General features: G+C 44.4%; 1 protein-coding gene across 1 annotated transcript in view; it reads right to left on the minus strand.

Moving 5' to 3' along the window:
- Positions 1-19,621, minus strand: part of LOC119170299 (oxysterol-binding protein-related protein 1) — a 96,735-nt gene extending 77,114 nt beyond the window's left edge. Inside the window, exons 1-9 of the mRNA XM_037421429.2 lie at positions 19,205-19,621; positions 18,346-18,431; positions 16,363-16,437; positions 8,197-8,308; positions 8,003-8,088; positions 4,806-4,950; positions 3,740-3,852; positions 1,382-1,455; positions 729-792 (exon numbers count right to left, since the gene is read on the minus strand). Of these exons, the coding sequence (XP_037277326.2) occupies positions 729-792; positions 1,382-1,455; positions 3,740-3,852; positions 4,806-4,950; positions 8,003-8,088; positions 8,197-8,308; positions 16,363-16,437; positions 18,346-18,431; positions 19,205-19,373 (924 nt within the window). The 5' untranslated portion in view covers positions 19,374-19,621. The remainder of the gene's footprint in view (positions 1-728; positions 793-1,381; positions 1,456-3,739; positions 3,853-4,805; positions 4,951-8,002; positions 8,089-8,196; positions 8,309-16,362; positions 16,438-18,345; positions 18,432-19,204) is intronic.
- Positions 19,622-19,701: the final 80 nt, after the last annotated feature.

Below are 19,701 nucleotides of genomic sequence, written 5' to 3' on the forward strand. Positions count from 1 at the left end.
CTCAAAAGTGCTCGTCAATCGTTGATCACATTTTTTTTTTTTCAAAGTAGTTGTAAATAAAAAGTTTTTGCATTTCACATTAGATGTTCATCGCTCATTGCAGTAACGTTATTAGGCATCGCGACTATGATTTGAAAGCAAGATGTTCCGGTGCTCCGAGCACATGAGTACCACTGTCAAATCACCACAAAAGAGAATTAATTCGAAGCCGATCTACAGGAACCGATTAAAAAGCATTTTTTTAGCGAGCTAAGCTTTGCTGCTGTGCAGGAGTCACATGGCGTCCCTGCATATACTGTTACAGCACTGAGCTGCAATTTTGCAAATAGCTGCTGCTAGTAATTGAAGTCTTGTGAAACCATGCTCGCGAATGCAATTAAGAGACCTAGCCTGTCCAATAATGCTGGTAGGAATCTTCACATGATGCACGCACACACCCCCTTACCCCCCACTCGCCGCGAGGTATGGATATTACGGACTTCAGATAGAACGGACTTATTTTGTCGGGTTATCATGGTCTCTTGTAACGACAGTAGACTGTACTATCAAGTTTACTCAATGACAGAACGTGCCAGCCAGTAAGCCATTTACGGTGATCGGAGCAAGGATAGTATTTTAACACCAAAGGAACCGAGTATAAAGATGCTCCTCGACCTGATCTTAAGAATGCCCCCCAAAAGTGGCACTGAGTACCTGACCAGTACGTAAAAGTAATGGAAAATCGGTACCTCAACTTTAGCAGCATCCAGATAGTAGAAGCGTTTCCGACGCATCCCAGATGCAGCATCACCACTGTGAAATTAAAAAAGCAAGCAGAGAAAAAAGAAAGCCATGATCAAGGTCACATATGACATTTACCTGAAAATCACATTCAACGGTTATCTATATTGAAATATGGGCTCTCAGAAAAAGAAAGGGGGGTGGGGGAAGAGGAAGCTAGCCAGTGCGACAATTTCAGACTAAGTTACGAGGATGTACCAATAACAAAAGGAACACGCATAATTCATGCCCATATGAAAGTAAAAATTACTGCACAGTCACGTAATTTCACAATGCTCTCTCTCTCTCTCTCTATATATATATATATATATATAGATATATATAATCATACCCTATAACTTTCCAGCTGCAAACCTGCTAGTTCACGGTTTTTTCATTTCATTGTGAAGAATGCTAAGAATAAATTAAAGAAAAGGGCCCCTAATACGGTGCTGCAATGTGAAGTGCATTAATTTTGATTTTCGGGGGCCCGTACAGTGCAGCTTTACAGTAACGAGAAAAACACTAGCACGTATGCAGCAAAATTATATGTTTTCGATAACTAATTCAATGACAGCGCTTAGTATGATGAATTTTTACTGTTTTTGCTTTTGGAACTTACCGTGAACGAAAAAACGAGAGCACTCCTCTATCCAGAACAGCCCAGACAGGACGAGGACCTAGAAATCTCTTCCTCTGCAAAGACCACGTAACCGGCAATGTAAGAAGCAACCTAAGTAAGGTTCACTACACAATGCTAGAATGGTTCACTGATGTGAACCAGCTAGTAATATCCCATTATTTCTGTTCAACATCAGCCAAGCTCATCCTAAACCTAGAAATTTGCTGCTGATGTCATCACATCTGCTTATCTAGGCTCTGGCCCCTTTACCTTTCCCCAGGTAATCATCTCATTATCTAACTGGGACACCGTTCACCAATGCCTTCATACTTATAAACTTCATACATAAACTCATGCCTTCATACATAAACTCATCTCTTATTTTTAAATATCAATACCTCTTTATGTTGCAAGTCCATATTTTAAGATTACAGCTATCATTTTCCAGTTAACAATGATGCATTTATTACAAGTTCATTCACTTCACTATTACATGTTAACACTGACTTGTTTATACATCTTTGAAAACACGTGAAGAAACACCTCTGTCATCTTATTAGGGATAAAAAAGTGACATAATGATGTAGTACTCAATACTAACACTGAATATTAACTTAATTTCGTCAAGACACTCCCAAAGTCACCACAAAGATAGTGTCACCTACAGTGTTATTTGTAGAGAACCAACTATCATAGTTCGCATTTCAGTAACTGGAAACTATGCAGATAAAAGACTTTCAACAATGCCCCTTTCTGTAAATGTAGCTCACTTCTCAAATGCACAACAGTCCATAAAAATTGCCAGTTAAGTACTGCAAATGTATGTAGCACAATCCTTCACTATTGTGAATTTATCATTATGTTAATGCATAAAAAACAACAAATTTGCTAGAAATAGGAAGTGAAATAAAATGTCCACCTAATTTTGCTCAATGAGATATGGACGAACGATACGTATCAAGCCTCCCGACAATGTCAAGTGCACACACAAACGGATATGATTGAAAATCTCTTTTAAAGTGGCATAATATCGAGAACGCAGTTTGTTCTTGACAGCTATGAGTAAATTCAAACCCCTTTATACAAAGCCTGTATTCATTCAATGTGCAGTGTGGTGGTACCTATAACACTAAAAAGCCCAACGTTAATATAAACACAACCACATTTCACAGAAGGTCTGGTGTCATCGTGGTCATATTTCGTTGTGAACAACAAAATTAAGGCAGCTTCACGCTAGGACTGCCAGGCGTGAAGGAAAAGTGTAACTGGGAATCCATTTTTGTTTCTCTTCAGTTTTCTTTCCCTCCTCCTTCTTTTTCTTCATTTCCATTTTTTTGTTTTTTCTCTATTTTTATGTAATTTTTTCCAGCTCTTTTTATTTTGCTTCCTATTTTTCCGTTTCTCTATTTTCTATTTCGCACTTGCTTCATTTTCAATTTCTTATTTTTACACGTAGTGTTGCTTTGCGTTACGCCAAGCGCATCAGCCGTTTTTCTGCTGATGATGATAAGTGATCATCATCAAGGTGCTCAAAGAACAAGAAGCAGACTTCTGGTTGGTGCGAGCCCATGCTCGGTATGTTACACATGGCACGTCACGCATGTGACGACAACAGCATGCTACAGCACGCAACAGCACACAACAGAATACGACAGCCCGGACCCCTAAAATGCTCTGCATGTAAAAGCAGTGCTTGCCGCGAGCGAAAATTCGAGATACGTAGATGCAAATAAAAGTAGAAGCCAGAGGGCATTTGCACTTCAGCTTTTCTTGCAGCAGCTTTATTGCAGTCTAGTTTAGGCCTCCACTGAGAAGTGAAGGAGGCTAGCGGTAGGGAAGGGGATTCTGAGTATGTGTGTGTGTCCCTGTGTGCATGTGTAAGCACATGGAATTGCTATCAAGTTCATCTTTGAAAGGTGAAAACTTAAAGGCCCCCACAATCTTCAAATGTTGGTTGTCATGCCAATAACGACAGCAATGCCAAAAGAATGATGTGTAAATATCTCGTTAATTTCATGCCAGTAATTAACTCGAATCAGTGTTTCAAATTGGTGATTGTATTATTTTAATGAAAAAGTACATACGATCTAGGGCACAATTACAATTACTTCCTAATTATCTGCATAATTACTCAACACATTACTCGGGAGTCTAGTTACTCTATATATTATGACTATATTAATATCATGGCTAATCAGAACATATGCACAAAGCAACATTTTACATTAATTTTTTTAATGAAATGTGCAGTGCCCTCTAATAAGTTATCAGATATTTGACACATATATATATCTACAGTTTATCGTAATTAAAAATGAAAGGAATCTATGCAATTCACAAGGCAACCTCTGCACACACCCTCAGTAGGGGTCCCTCATGCCTGCTGGCATTCTTGCGTAACTGACGAATGGGTTCCACATCAAGAATTTGTCTCATCTCATCTGTCCGTGCCAAATCAGATGCCAACTGCTCTGTAAAAAAGAATACACTTCAAATTTGTTTTCCTGAAGACATACTGGAAGGAATTATGAATAAAAAGAGGAATCATGTGCTTGACATGACCCATGACCCCCGATCAGAAATCAATACAATGAGAACAGTATACAATAGCAATAAAGGAGCTCGAGGCATGTTTAAAAGAGCAGCAATTATTTTTGTAGTAACGTAAGTTGAAACAGGCAATTACACCATGCTGCCATACATTTTAATGCAACACTGCAACAGCACACAACGCTATAATTTAGGCAATATAGTACTGATAAAATTTAGCATCAGCCTGGTAACACATCAGCAAACATATTTTATAAAACACTATTAAATGAACAAAAAATAAAAAGCAACCTCATTGCATATTTTAAAGATGACTTTTCTACACATTTAAAATTGCATTACTTAGAAAGCTGTGTTTAAAATACCAGGCATGTTGTGTAGCAAAGGCTGTAGTTGGTAACATGAAAATCTCAAGAACAGTGCAAAATGTGCTAGTTTATATGGTCAAGTCTCTTTTCATGAATTGATCGATAATCGTGTCTGAGGACAGTGTCTCGGGACAGCTCCAGATAATGCACCATCATTATTTTCCAAATTATCACAGCATTATTTTATTAAGCAGTTGTTTTATACTGCAGCAAAAAGCAGGAATGACATTGGTTCAGTGGATGCTTGCGAGAGTTTAGAAAAAAGAAGTCATGACCGCGACAACCTGTGCCATGAAGTCGACAATGAGGCATGCTACTTCGACAACAATATCTAATTTAAGGACACGCTACAAGGTGTCTCGTTATCTACAAATGGCCACTCCGAAGAGAGGTGATGATAAAGTTCAGCATGACAGATGAGCATGACAGCTGACAAAAGAAAGGCAAAACGAAGACAAGCGTCACCTATGCCATAAAGAGAGAGTGAGAGAAAAAAAACTGCATACCTCTGTGATTACGCAGTGTTGAGTTAATACCACACTGCAGGAGGAAGACAGCCACTTCCTTGTTGTCACAGTACGCCGCACAGTGCAACGCAGTGTTGCCAAAGCCATCAACACTGTTGATGCTTGGCGGATGACTCCCACGAAGCTGTTTGTTCAGAGTGGTAATGCATGAAAAAGACAACAGAAAGCAGAGACAATAAAAGCTTTGTTTACAGGGAAGCCGTATTTGCTTGGAAGCGTTTTCTTTTGCAGCCATGAAATGCCTCTGTACAAATACAGCCACAAGACTTCATGTAGCTGAAGACTTGGGTAGGTTATGTCAGCCACGTCAAACTAGCACTGCATGGGATGCCTTTTTTAGGTACAGGGGCTCCGAACATCCAACAGGTTACTTGTCAGAAGGATTATCTTGAATGGTTGACACGCTAAAGCAGGGGTCTAAAACTCACCTCAGTTAGAGGAACGAAGTCACAAAATGTAGTCCCACAAGGGCTGGCAAAGTGCAGATAGTGAAAGATGCAAAAATAATTTGAACAAAATAAGGCCTAACGTTGACATGTTTCCATTTCAAACAATGCCTTTCCGATATACAGGCTCATCTAATGTCAGGTTGTGAAAATCATATCGATGGTGATTTTGACAATGACTGAAAAAATGGACGCTACTTCCAAGATTTAGAGTTTTCGTAGCGAGATGAAGTCATCAGACCGCATGGGGTGTTCACAAAGAATAAATGCTTGAAACCAGTTTTGTATCTGTAGCTTACTCCCACCCCTTTTATGTTGATTGCAATAAGCGAGAAAACAGTGACTACTACACTCAATCCTCAATATAACAAACAAAGTAGGTTAAAAATAGTCTTGCTATACATAACAGTGTTAGGAATAACCTTTATAAAAAAACTTTTGGATATAACAAACTTATTTTCTTGAAAGATGCAACTTTGTTATACAGTAGACTCTCAGTAAACGAAAATCTGTTAAACGGAACTACTGCTTAAACGGAACTATTGCCTCTGCAATGCTTGGTTTCGGGCTTGTATTCTGCACTCATGTTCACCTCTCAGTAAACAGAACTCCTGTTAAATAAAACATAATTTCTCAGCCCCTTCAGGTTCCGTTTGCTGAGAGTATACTGTAATGGGGTTTGAGCGTACTTCACAACTTCACAAAGTCGGAAAACTTTAGTCTGTGTGAACCCGCGGGCTGCTAGCGAAAGGTCTGCCGGCAGCGTGTTTGTGACCCTTGCCCCATAGCGGTTTTCAAAGATGCACTGAAGTTTGTTTTTCACTTAATTAGCTTCCATAAATTTGTATCCAAAGCCCTACACCTTGCATGAAAAGTGTTGTCTCTTAGCTAGTCATCTTGACAATATAGCAATAATACAATGCCTCCTTTGGTAGATGGAGCTATACTCGACGACAACTTTTCTTGGCACTGAAGGGAAAGCTACGGAGGCGGAGCTTCTGCACATGTATCACTACGCGAAGTAGTCCGTCTTGGCGTGCGTCTCGTAACGCTATGGAAAGTGATGGGGGCGCACCATCAGTGTTTTATGTAGACGTAGACGCCACTTGCGCCTAAAGTGCACGCAAAAAGGCGGCACTTTCTCACGCGTTCAAAAATGCGAAGTTACAACGAATAAGCTAAAGTAAATACGACTATCTTAATGATGAGACCTGCATCCAGTCTCAAATAGCTCCACGTCTAAAATAAAGGGGGAACTTCTATAGTTTACGGTGAAAATACGGGTGCTGTTGTGGAACTACATTCACTGGCGGTAGGATGCCTGCGATTTGGCTCTGCAGTCTTCGCTCCAATGCCAAGAAACATTGTCACCGAGTATAGACTCAACTTTATTAAAGAGCTACCGTCGAACCCTTCATAAGGGACACTGATATAAGAGACAAATGGTTATTGAGAGACAGCAGTGTGCCAACAGTAAAAGACGGGTTGATAAGAAAATGCATATGAGGTGCTCTGCTTATAACAGACATCTCATATAAAAGACGAAAATTTCTGCCTGGAGCATGCTTCTTATCAAGGGGAGTAACTCGATATGTGGTTTTCGTCACTCATAACAGAGGTGAAAAAGCAATGCAATATAACACGTGCTTTCTTTCCTTTTGCAACATCCCTAATAAGGATGCCAACATAAAAGATGGAGTGTTTTGTGTCCACAAAAAGCAAGGCATTAGGTCAAGAACAAGCTTGTTCCAGAGTGGTCAAATGCAGACTGCCGTGTGCATCTCTTCACGCTAAGGCAAGCAACACGGTGACTTTCCCAATGAATAATAAAAGCACCTCGTATCAGTATGTTGTACACTACGAAAGGCTGAATTAAAAGCAGCCAAGCAGACGTTTCACGTGAATCTTTTGAACAACGTGCCAGCCAAGCAGACGTTTCACGTGAATCTTTTGAACAACGTGCCATCTGAGAGGACAGCAGCAGTAGCCCATAAATTCTTGCATTTGCTTTGAAATCTTACAGACATGAACGCGGCATAGGTATGCTTCCTATAAAGTCATAATATGATACTTGACTGCATCATCTTTTTACTAGTTGATGAAGATATCAATCAACTCACAAGCATATTTTCGACTAGTGGATATCAGCAGCTCAAGCCACAGCTAACGAAGTCAACAGCCATGCTCCTTTTTGTGCTTTACGGACTCTATAAAATAGCTTTAGACTACCACAGGATTGTTCACTTGGGAATAGCTCAATGTCATCTAATATGTATTATATTTGAAGTTGGGAATTCATTTGGCTACCATATGACCATTTTGGCTAAAAGTTAACGAGCAGGCCATGACTAGAAGTCAGAAGTATAAGCTTTGACATTAAGTTATTACCAAGAATGAGTCTACTGGAATACAGAGGAGAAAGTGCATGATAAGCTAAGCTTGGATAAACGATTGATTTATATGTGGGGTTTAATGTCCTAAAACCACCATATGATTATGAGACGTCGTAGTAAAGGCTCTGGAAATTTCGACCAGCTGGGGTTCTTTAACGTGCACCCAAATCTGAGCACACGGGCCTACAACAATTCCGCCTCCATTGGAAATGCAGCCTCCGCAGCCCGGATTCGATCCCGCGACCTGGGGGTCAGCAGCCGAGTACCTTAGCCACTACACTACCGCGGCGGGGCAGCTTGGACAAACGCACACAAAGAATATTTGGTTGACACGCACCAGGCATTGTATGGTATGCACGTTCCCTTCCTTCGCAGCAGCAAAAAGTTTGTCGGCCTTCTTTCTCGCATCAGCAGCTTCTGCAGCTGTAAACAAAAACACCACGAGGATTCACACCATCATTGCATACCAAAGCGACAAAAAAAAAGCATTTTTCAAACAACAATCTTGCATGCTTGTACGGCTCCACCCACCTGCCAAAATGCGTTTGATATCTTCATCCTTGGCCACTTGGCGTGGCGATTGCCCCTCGCAATTTATGATGAAAACGTCTGCATTGTGCTTCAGAAGCAGCATCACCAGGCCCTGAAAAAGAGGTGCATAGTACAAATTTACAAGCTCCAGTGAGCTATAAATAGATCAAGAAAGTTTAAAACCATGGCAAAATCTACAAATATTTCAGAAGTTTCCCAAGTATAAAGCAATAATGCGCTCACCATAAGTATTGGTAAAATTAGTGAACAGTGCACCTTCACTGATTGTAACAAAGGCTATTATTAAAGTCGGATGCTACACTACATTTGATGAACACTTCAGAGAGAGACCTTACTAGCCGTAGTGTGATACACGCAAAATGCAAGTAAACTACCCTGTTAAGTTGCATAGGTGTTTCCTATGTGCGCAAGCATAGATATTGTTATGCCTGCGAGTCCGCACCGAACGTCCATGCCTCGGAAAAAGGAAATCTGTGTCAAGGCCAGCACGCGAGCCCGCCTGACGCGATGAACAACTCAACGGCGTCATCACGCCACGGCACCTTTCTGCCGCGCACGTGCAGTGAGTCACGTCAGCCAGCGAGCCGGTGCCTTCCTGTCTGGCGAGTCTGACGTAATGCGTGGCGACGTCACTCGTCCTTGGCTGCAGCCACGTGCAGCGCAGCGGCTTCAGATTCGCTGACGCGGCCCAGCGGCGACTCCATTGGAGGATTCTGACCTCACGACCAGCGGCGCTTCTGGTTGGACATTTGGTTACTCAAAGAATCCACCCGGTATATATAAAAGAAGCCCTGCGGCGCATCGCGAGCAGCAGACATGTGTGTCAGAGAAGAGAGCCATGTGTTAGCAGTAGAGCTATGTGATAGAGAGGAGAGCTCAGCTCTTCGGGTCTCTAAGCTGTCGGCCCCAGAGCCGAATTTGTAACGCCTCTTTATATATGCTGTACATAAACCTTGTTTAACTCACCGTCGTCTCGTACGCTCGTCTATCAGCTCTGCGCAGATGCAGTCGCGAGCTGAGAAACCTACGCTACCAAACGGCTGGTGACCTTCTCGGCGGAGTTCGAAGCAGTGGCGCCTTCGGGACCGTGTTGGCGTCGCCGTCTTTCGTAAACAGGATTGCAGCGGTGAGATTCGTGGCGCCCTTCGTAACGTCGTCGGATGCTCGCTTCGCAACAGTGGTTGGCAGCTGCGGGATCGGCCGGCGTCAGCGACATCGATGCGGTGAGTGCCTGATGTTTCCCTCTCAGTTCACCAGACTACTCTAGCTCACGTTATAGTAGTTTAGAGAAGGGCTGTGTGAAACATTAGAGTGAGCTTTGATCGTTTGAAGCCAAGTCGAAGCGCTTTGAAACCAAAGGTAATGCGGAGGGTGTAAACACAAAGTGTTACAAATTGCTTGCGCGTCTTGCTAGTTGACTTATAGTGGGTACGGCAAGTAAATTCTTAACAGGGGCAAACAACAAGAGGCTAGTGTGAACAATGGAGAACCTTAAAGTGAAGGAACTCATCAAAATTTGTGAGGAACTCGGCATTACTTTGGGCCGTGCGAAACGAAAGCAAGCGATCCTTGAGATCATGAAGGATAAGGGAGTACCAGCTGAGGAAGTCGATGAGGCCTGGGTGGATATCAAAGCACGCCGCGAGGAGGCTGAAAGGAGAGAAGCTCGCGGACGTGAAGAAGCTGAAAGGCGAGAACGCCGCGAGGAGGCCGAGAGACAGGAGCGCCTCGAGTTGAAACGAATAGAATTGGCAATCCTACAGTGTTCGCAGGCGCCTAGCGTAGCTTCTCCAACGATTCAGGTCAGCGGTTATAGAATTCGGGACCAATTGCCACCGTTCGTAGTAGGCGAGGACATGGTGAAGTATCTCGTCAAGTTTGAACACGTCTGTGAGCGAAATGCTTTGGAGCGGTCTCTTTGGGCGCAGAACCTGTTAGCTCTTCTTCCCGGCGAAGTGTCCGACGCGATAACTTGCTTGTCGAGGGAAGCGTTTGAGAGCTATGACGAGGTTAAGGAAGTGCTCTTGAGACGTTATAAGTTGTCACCCGAGGCTTTCAGGCAAAGGTTCCGGTATGCTAGAAAGGGGAATGAGTCACACGTTGACTTCGCGTTTTGTCTTAAAGCCGATTTAATTGAATGGCTCAAGGGCGAAGGTGTTTATGACGACCGCGATAAAGTGGTAGAATGCATTGCATTGGAGCAATTCTACCGCTGTATCGAGGAGGATGTCAAGCTTTGGCTGCAGGACAAACTTGGTGAAGTACAGCTAAACAAGGCAGCAGAGTTAGCCGAGGAGTATTATACTCGCCGAAAGTTGCATAGCAGGGCAGTGCGCGTTGAAAAGGATGAAAGGAAAGAGGGCTTTTCAAAGAAACCGGATCAACGGAAACCCGCTCCGCACCATAATTTCAAGAAGGACCCGTCTCTTACAAAGGATACTGTAGGGGAAGGGCAAACGGAAGCGGAGAAATCGAGTGAAGTTCCTAAACAACGCACTGATACCACACGGGCATTTGAATCACGGAAGCTGCTAATATGCTACAACTGCAAAAACGAAGGGCACATCGTGATAAACTGTAAGCAAAAGTTTGCTTTTGCAACAATCCGAGAATCGGAAAAGAACATGCGGTTGTTGGAGCCGTATATCCAAGAAATTAGTGTGAATGGGAAAACGTGTCGAGCACTTCGTGACTCAGCGGCAACCATGGACGTTGTCCATCCTTCATTGGTGTCTCCGGATGACTTTACAGGAGAATGCGCGTGGATCAGGCAAGTCGCCGAGGAGCAGAGTACTTGCTTACCAATCGCCACGGTTGTCATTGAAGGCCCGTTCGGTAAGCTTCGCACCGAAGCGGCTGTGTCTGCCGCGCTTCCTGATCGTTTTCCTTATCTTTTCTCTAACAACTCAGAGCAGCTTCTCAAAGAGCAGAGTAAATCGTTCTTCCTCAACTTAGCGTACATGGCCCTCACGCGATCGCAAGCGCGGAAGCTTTTGCAGGAGCTTGATCTTGTTCAATGCGGTGAACTCTCAAGTGACCTTGTCGGCGGGTCGACGGAACCTCAGAGAGGAAATTTTCCGCGTCAGTCATGTGGTCACTCGAGCGGCCCGTCTCCGAAGCGACCGGCACGGTTTCCGTAGCAGGGGGAGACGACATGGCGCCATTGAATCAGAGCGAGAGGGCTGCAACGCTCTCGCCTGTAGCGGAAAGTTGGAGTGAGCTGTCGAGGGTTGATCGAGAAACGCTCATTCGAGAGCAGCGTGAGGACCTCTCGATTAAAGCGCTAATGGAAAGCGTAAACTTGGGAAAAAAGAAAAAGAATGTTTCTTTTTTTGAGAAAGCAGGGCTCCTGTATCGGAGCTACACAAATGCGCAAGGTCGCAAGTATGAGCAGCTCTTGGTGCCACAAAAGTATCATCGCCAACTATTGGAACTGGCGCATGAAAACGCATGGGCAGGGCATCTCGGCATAAAAAAGACCAAGGCTAGAGTTTCCCTTGAGTTTTATTGGCCGAAATGCTGGAAGGATATCGAAGACTTTGTACGCTCATGCGACACTTGTCAGAGAGCGGGGAAATCCACGAACAAGTGGAAGGCACCCATGGAGCTTGTGCAAATTATCACAGAACCTTTTCGGCGCCTAGTAATTGATATAGTCGGGCCATTGCCAGAGTCAAGGCAAGGTTGTCGGTACATCCTGATGGCTCTCTGTGTAGCCACAAAATTTCCGGAAGCGATACCACTTAAGGAGCTCAATTCTCCTCATGTCGTGGATGCACTGCTATCTATATTTGCACGCGTCGGATTTCTTTCTGAAATCCAATGCGACAATGGTAGTGTCTTCACCAGCTGCCTTACCTCTACCTTTATGGATAAATGTGGAATAAAAGTAGCGCACAGCTCGATCCATCACCCGCAATCTAATCCGGTAGAGCGTATGCATTTCGTTCTGAAACGGATACTGAGAGCTCTCTGCTACGAGCACAAATGCGACTGGGAAGCGTGTATTCCTCCCGCTATGTTCGCTTTGAGATCAGCTCCTCATGAGAGCACTGGTTTTAGCCCTGCAGAGCTTGTGTATGGCAGGAGTTTGAGACCACCATTGCGAATGCTACGCGAGTCCTGGGAGGGATTCGATGAGGACCCTAATGTAGTTGCATATGTTTTAGACCTCCTTCAGAGGCTTGGAAAAACGAAAGATCTTGTGGAAAGCCACATGAAGGCTGCACAAGTGTTGTCGAAGGAGTACTACGACAAATCGGCGAAGAAGCACACATTTGAAGTTGGTAGTCAAGTAATGCTGCTGCGGCCGTCCGAAAAGAACAAGCTTGAGGTTCATTGGGAAGGGCCCGCCAAAGTAATATTGAAGCTTTCCGATACCAATTATGAAGTGAAATTAGGAAGGCGGCCGAACAAAATTTACCACAGTAACTTGATGAAACCATACGTTCAACGTCAAGCGGTCGTAAATCTGCTGTTGAATGCTTCAGAGAAAGAGGGAGAAGAAATTTTGAGTTCTAGTGATGTAATCGAAAGGGGATCGGAGGTAATCTTGGAGCAGTTGAACCTAGAGCCTAGGTTAAGTGAAGTCCAAAAGGAGGACCTGAGAAGGATTATTTCCGAGTTTGAAGACGTGTTTTCGGACCGTCCCGGAAACACGACGGTGATCGACTACGATATCGAGCTAACTTGTGAGGAGCCAATCCGTAGCAAGCCGTATCGTTGTTCCCCTGTGCAAAAGCAGATCATGAAAGAGGAGGTCGATAAAATGCTGGAGTTGGGAGTCATAGTACCGGGCGAGAGTGACTATACATCCCCTCTAATATTGGTTCAGGTGCCAGGAAAAGATCCGAAGCCATGCATCGATTATCGGCGTCTTAACGCCATAACTCGAGACCAAACTTACCCGATACCAAACCTACAGGAGAGGGTGGAAACTGTGTCACAGTCCAGCTATATTTCCACGTTAGACCTCGTGCGAGGGTATTGGCAAGTACCCCTTACGGAGCGTGCTAGCCGCTATGCCACATTTGTTTCTCCATTTTAACGTATCGTCCACTTAAGCTGAGCTTTGGATTGAAAAATGCGCCCTTTTGTTTTTCAGGCTTAATGGACCGCGTTCTTAAAGGCCTCTCTGAGTTCGCTCTGCCGTAGCTTGACAATGTCGCCGTCTTCTCCAACAACTGGGAAGAACATGTCGAGCATTTACGCGTCGTGCTGAACAGGTTGAAAGAGGCTTGCCTTACCGTGAAACCTACTAAATGTCCCCTAGGGTGTGGCGAGGTGTCTTACCTGGGGCACGTTGTGGGGCGTGGCCGGCGTAGACCTTCAAAAATTAAGGTAGCCGCCGTCGTGAACTATCCACGACCAACCACAAAATCTGAGATAAGGGCATTCTTGGGCCTGGCTGGATACTATCACCATTACGTGCAAATTTACTATAGCATTGCCAGCCCTCTAACTGACGCACTTCGAAAATCCGAGCCGGTTAAAGTAGTATGGAACTCGGAAAAGGAGAATGCGTTTTGCCAGCTAAAACAGGCCCTATGCGAAAAGCCCGTTCTCATGGCACCCGATTTCTCTAAGAGATTTGTGATTCAATGCGACGCGAGTGATCGCGGCAAGGGAGCTGTATTATGCCAGGAAGACAGTGCTGGTAAGGAAAGGCCAGTTTTGTATTTAAGTCGAAAACTCAGCGGCAGGGAAGAGGCATACAGTACCTCTGAAAAGGAATGCGCTTGCCTCATGTGGGCCGATCAAAAGCTAGCTTGTTATGTCTCCGGTTCGAGGTTTGTGGTTGAAACGGACCACTGTCCTCTAACCTCGTTAAATAACATGTCGCCTAAAAGTGGCCGGTTACTGAGGTGGAGCATGATACTCCAACAGCACAACTTTGACGTTCGCTACAAAAAAGGAAAGCTAAACGCTAATGCAGACGCATTGAGCCGTGCGTTTAGTTAGTACCTTCTTCACCTTTCGGTTTATCGCTGGCGATTCGGGGCAAAATTTTGTCCTCATGACGGCCTTAGCTGACCGCTCTCATCCAGAATGAGCTCAAGGAGGCAACTTTATGTTCTATTCTATTTCGTTAAGTTATTGCACGTGTAAAAATTTGAGTTGTCATTTTAAGAGTCTTGTGTCCCACATGTGCCTCTTGATGTAGAGGGAACAAAATTCCGATAGACACGTAGCTAGGTATATGTTGTACTATACTTTGTCTGGTGTTCTGTTGGGTGACCAAGGGCACTTGCTTGTGTCGTGTGTTGTCTGTTGTCGAACCGTTCTTGACAAGTTGCAGAACCATCGACAAGTGCTGAAACCAAAGACCGTGAGGCGAGCGAAGCTGGTCGACAAGTTGTGGCGACAAGCTAGTGGAGCTGCGATCCGTCCTCAAGAATGGGATGTGTTCCCGGAACAGAGTCTGGAGCTGCATTCTCCCCATGGCCCTGGAGGCGAACCTGGAGGGACCTGGCGAACGAGCGCACCTGACATCCGAGCCATGTGGAAGCAGCTCGTCTTTCCGGCGCATTGTCTGGCGGCGGGGGTGCTGTTATGCCTGCGAGTCCGCAGCGAACTTCCATGCCTCGGAAAAAGGAAATCTGTGTCAAGGCCAGCACGCGAGCCCGCCTGACGCGATGAACAACTCAACGTCGTCATCACGCCACAGCGCCTTTCTGCCGCGCACGTGCAGTGAGTCACGTCAGCCAGCGAGTCGGCGCCTTCCTGTCTGGCGAGTCTGACGCAATGCGTGGCGACGTCACTCGTCCTTGGGTGCAGCCACGTGGAACGCAGCGGCTCCAGATTCGAGCAGTTGAGCTATGTGTTAGCAGCAGACCTATGTGTTAGAGAGGAGAGCTCGGCTCTTCGGATCTCTAAGCTGTCGGCCCCAGTGCCGAATTTGTAACGCTTCTGTATATATGCTGTACATAAACCTTGCTTAACTCACCGTCGTCTCGTCCGCTCGTCTATCAGCTCTGCGCAGAAGCAGTCGCGAGCTGAGAAACCTACGCTACCAAACGGCTGGTGACCTTCCCGGTGGAGTTCGAAGCAGTGGCGCCTTCGGGACCGTGTTGGCGTCGCCGTCTTTCGTAAACAGTGGTTGCAGTGGTGAGATTCGTGGCGCCCTTCGTAACGTCGTCGGAGGCGCGCTTCGCAACAATATGTGCACACAGGCACGCACATTTCCATCATGGTGCTAAATGATTGTTTTATCCTGGTGATGATATCATTCCAGTCAGAACGAACACACATCCGTGTTTGGCTACACTGATGGTATGTCTATTCTAGGCCATGTAGTGAATTTCACATTGGCTAGCTAGGAGCAGACACTGCGGGACTTCCCTATATTCTGCATTTCTTCTAATCTTTCTCGGCATTTACAAGGAAAGTACATGCTAGCAGAGCTATGATTACAGAGCAGCATATGACAGCAGAGGGCTAAGAGCTACCAGAACTGAGCTATAATCTTCCCATTGTCTCCTGCTTCATCTTACTGCTGAATGACATTCGAATTGCAGAAGTGCACTACACAGTTATGATGCAGCCAGTAGTGACTACCTATCTTTCTCTATCAGCCACAACAGAAGAGATGCAACTCAGCAACATGGTTCCCGTCAATAATATGGGTTCGTTGGCTCAATGAGCGGCACAGCAGAGATAAATTCAAATAAGGTGACTCCGTTGATCAGCGAAGAGTGATTTAAAGTGTGAAACTGGTTCTGCCTAATCACAAGAAGTTGTATGGAGGCAACGCCATCTAGCCAAGATGGTAGAACTTGGAGAAGCTTTTCTTATCTAGCTGGTCTTTTTGTTGATTGCAACAGAATTTTTCATCTGCTCAATGGCATCCTCTCAGCCTCTACTACCTCCCTTTTTTTTCCCTATCCAGTTTTCTCAATGATATATATGTGAGGTTTAACGCCCCAAAACCACCATATAATTATGAGAGACGCGGTAGTGGAGGGCTCCAGAAATTCGGACCACCTGGGATTTTTTAACGTGCACCCAAATCTGAGCACACGGGCCTACAGCATTTCTGCCTCCATTGAACCAGTTTTCTCAAGAAAATAAACTTCCATACATGAACAACTGCAATATTTTCATGTACTTAAATGAACATAGCATTTTTTTTGTCCACGAACTCACCTCACGGCCGGTGTAAGCTGCCTTGTGCAAGGGGGTGTCTCCTTCACGATTGATGACATCCACATAGGCCCCATGCTGCGCAAGGGAGCAACACAGTGCTCAGAAGATACATTTGCACAGTTTAGATGTTACATAACGAGAAATAACAGCCATGTCAGACTAGCCAAATTGTTATCCAACCATGCAAGTATGTATAATATTTCTATATTCGATGAGAAAATTGAGTATGAGCAAAGAAAACAGTAATCAGGCTTTCTCTTCATTAATTTTGTGTTGCACTCTGTCTTTCTTCACAAAACAGTCCAGTATTTAAGTCATAGCAAAAGTATGAAACGTCACAGTTTTGCCGCAAGGGCGAAACAACGAATGCCATACCAACAAAGTGGAATGTCATGCAAAGAACGGCAAGCAGCTCAAAACTTAAAGCATGGCGCTCAAGCACAAAGTATACATCAAAAAACATACACAGGATGAGTACAAACTAACCACTGTCACAACTCGACACTTGGAGCGTGCCGCTCAAACAGAAAAAAAGGATTCAGGAAATAAACAGCACAGATTTACACAGGACAAGCATAAAACAACATCTATCACAGTTGTAACTGCTCTGTGTTTAAGTAGACGACTACTTAAAAAAGGTTGCAGGGCTGCTTTAAACTCACTTTGACTGCACACATCATTATAATACTCATAAAGCTTTATTTCCTTTCAATCTAACTTGAAGGTTATCTGATAGGCTTTATATTTTCAGTCTAGAGTGTGTTCACCAATGCTGCCTATGTGAGATGAGTGCAAACAGTGTACAGTAAGTGCCCATCACACAGTCACTGTCTCGACAAGAATGCAGACTGTAAACAGGAAAATGTGGGTCGCGCTATATTATCTTTAGGGGACGGCATACTTAGTGCTCCTTGTCGACAGTGCCTTGAAGGGGGCTAGAAACAGTTAAAGGTAAACTTTTGCAAGTAGTCTGGTACACACTGTTGGAAACAATGAATTACACATGGTCTAAGCTTTTATTTGCAATAGGCCTTCAACGAGATGAAGGATAGGGTTGAACTGGCTTTTCATTGTTCTTTTGCGAGAAAAAATAAACAGGACAAAGGATGAGACATAGGATGAATCACACACAGGCACAGTTGCCAAGTGCTCTACGCTAAAGCACGCACTTATTTAAATGCAATTATAGAACATGAAATCACAATTTATGAAGGCTATGTACAGTTACTGTGTAATAAACAGAAATAGAAAAACAAGCATGACTATACAGCTCATGTGTGAAAGAAGTTTTCTGTGAAGATAAAAGTGCCACCTAAGAATAAAATAAAAAAGAGCTATATTTGTAAATCATGCTTCTATAATATCGAAAAATGAAAAGAAAAAGAAAAACAATTACGCTGCTCACACCAGCTAGCTGCCAAATGGCAAGTTTGGGTGGTGCCGTGCCTTATCTTTTATAGCAGTGAGATCAACACAGGCACTTCAAACAACCACAGTGAAAAAGCCTTATCTCTGTGATTCACACATCTATAATTACATTCTAATATCTCATCATAAGTTAGAAAACAAGTAAATGAAAACAGCCCTCTTCTGACAGCTTTAATGATGAATTCTAGAAACCTAGGAGCTAGGTAACAATATAATAATTGGGGTTTAGTGTCCCAAAATCATTACATGATTACGAGAGATGCCGTAGTGGAGGTCTCTAACATTTCAGCAAGCTGGGGTTCTGTAACGTGCACCTAAATGTTTGAGGCGCACGGGCCTGAAGTATTCTCGCCTCTATCGAAAATGCGGCGGCCGCGGCCGGGATTAGTTCCTGCGACCTGCGGGTCAGCAGCCAAGTGCCTCAGCCCACCATGGCGGGTAACTTAAGAGCTCGTTGAAAGCAAGAATGGTTACAGTGCACTTAATGTGTTTGCATACGCGCACTTTAGGCAGATTATCACTGCTCAAGATAGACCACGGACCATCTATACACACCTGAAGTAGAAGTTCAGCCACATCGAAATGTCCAAAGTAGCAGGCCAAGTGCAGTGGTGTCCAGCCCAAATTGGCCTTCTGCGTGCCTGCCCGAATAAATAATCAAACTGTGGTTACCACTGTTAACTATAGCAGTGGCTTGTTGCTTGAACGCAACATCATGAGAAGTTAATTTAAGCTCCAGTCAGCAACAAATATACACTTTAAAAGAACAGTATGCACGTATCAAGGACGATAAGTAAGGAAAGTGGGAATTAAGAGTATGCAAGTGAGATACTGCCACTAAAGATGCTGAAGTTTAAATTAGCACTTTCAGATTAGTCGAACGAAAATTTGCGTATTGCTGAGCTGAAACAACTAAAACATTTTTTTTCAACGAGTTGTCGAAACGAGTTGTTAATCCGCTTCTCATCAAGTGAGTAGCATGTTTATTAACGAAACTACAGCAAAAGAGCTGGCCGTGTCTGCCACCTCTTATTTCGTCCACGTGCAGCCTTGCGATGTAAGCATAGTTGATTACCCACCATTGATTCATATGTGTGGTTTAGCGTCCAAAACCACCATATGAGTATGAGAGACGCCGTAGTGGAGGGCTCTGGAAATTTCGACCACCTGGGGTTATTTAACGTGCACCTAAATCTGAACACACGGACCTACAACATTTCCGACTCCATCGGAAATGCAGTCGCCGCAGCCGGGATTCGATCCCGCGACCTGCGTTGATTACCCACAAACTAGCCCATACATTTACATTGCCGAGTCATAGCACAATGACAGTAGATGTCAGCCGTTAGAAAGACAGAGGAATGCACAAGAGTACAGAGATAGACACACAAAAATAAAAGGGCCAGGAACCTACCTTTGCAGTCAACATTGGGGGCGACTTTTTCCGCTGCAGCGTTGTTGAGGAGGTTCTCAACAGCCGTGTATGAGCCTGATCTCGCGGCCTGCAATAGTTCTTCTTCAGGCGATAGATCGGCAGCACCGCAAGCATCTTCGTCGTCCGAAAGAACGCTCATGATCATCATCTACGAAACGAAAGACTCGCTCCGTTCTCTTGACACCCGACAGGCGATGATACGGCGATCTTACGTAAGTAAGCGGGCATGCCAGTAGGCGCGCACAACGCCTCCCAGCCTCACTGTCGAAGCACAGCCTCGGGAAACGACACTTCGGGCCACATACAGAATATATGCGTGTGTTTGGCGAACTCCTTCACCTCAACGCTAACAAAAAATACCTTTTACGAAGTTTAATAGCCGTACGCAGACGGCGCAGCCCAACCAAGACACCCGCTATCACGTGTCAGCTGTTGTCAAAAGCAGTGAAGATTTTTCCATTTTTTATTTTCGGTTT

The sequence above is a fragment of the Rhipicephalus microplus genome, chromosome 2 (genome assembly GCF_043290135.1).
Source record: "Rhipicephalus microplus isolate Deutch F79 chromosome 2, USDA_Rmic, whole genome shotgun sequence".
Taxonomy (NCBI): domain Eukaryota; kingdom Metazoa; phylum Arthropoda; class Arachnida; order Ixodida; family Ixodidae; genus Rhipicephalus; species Rhipicephalus microplus.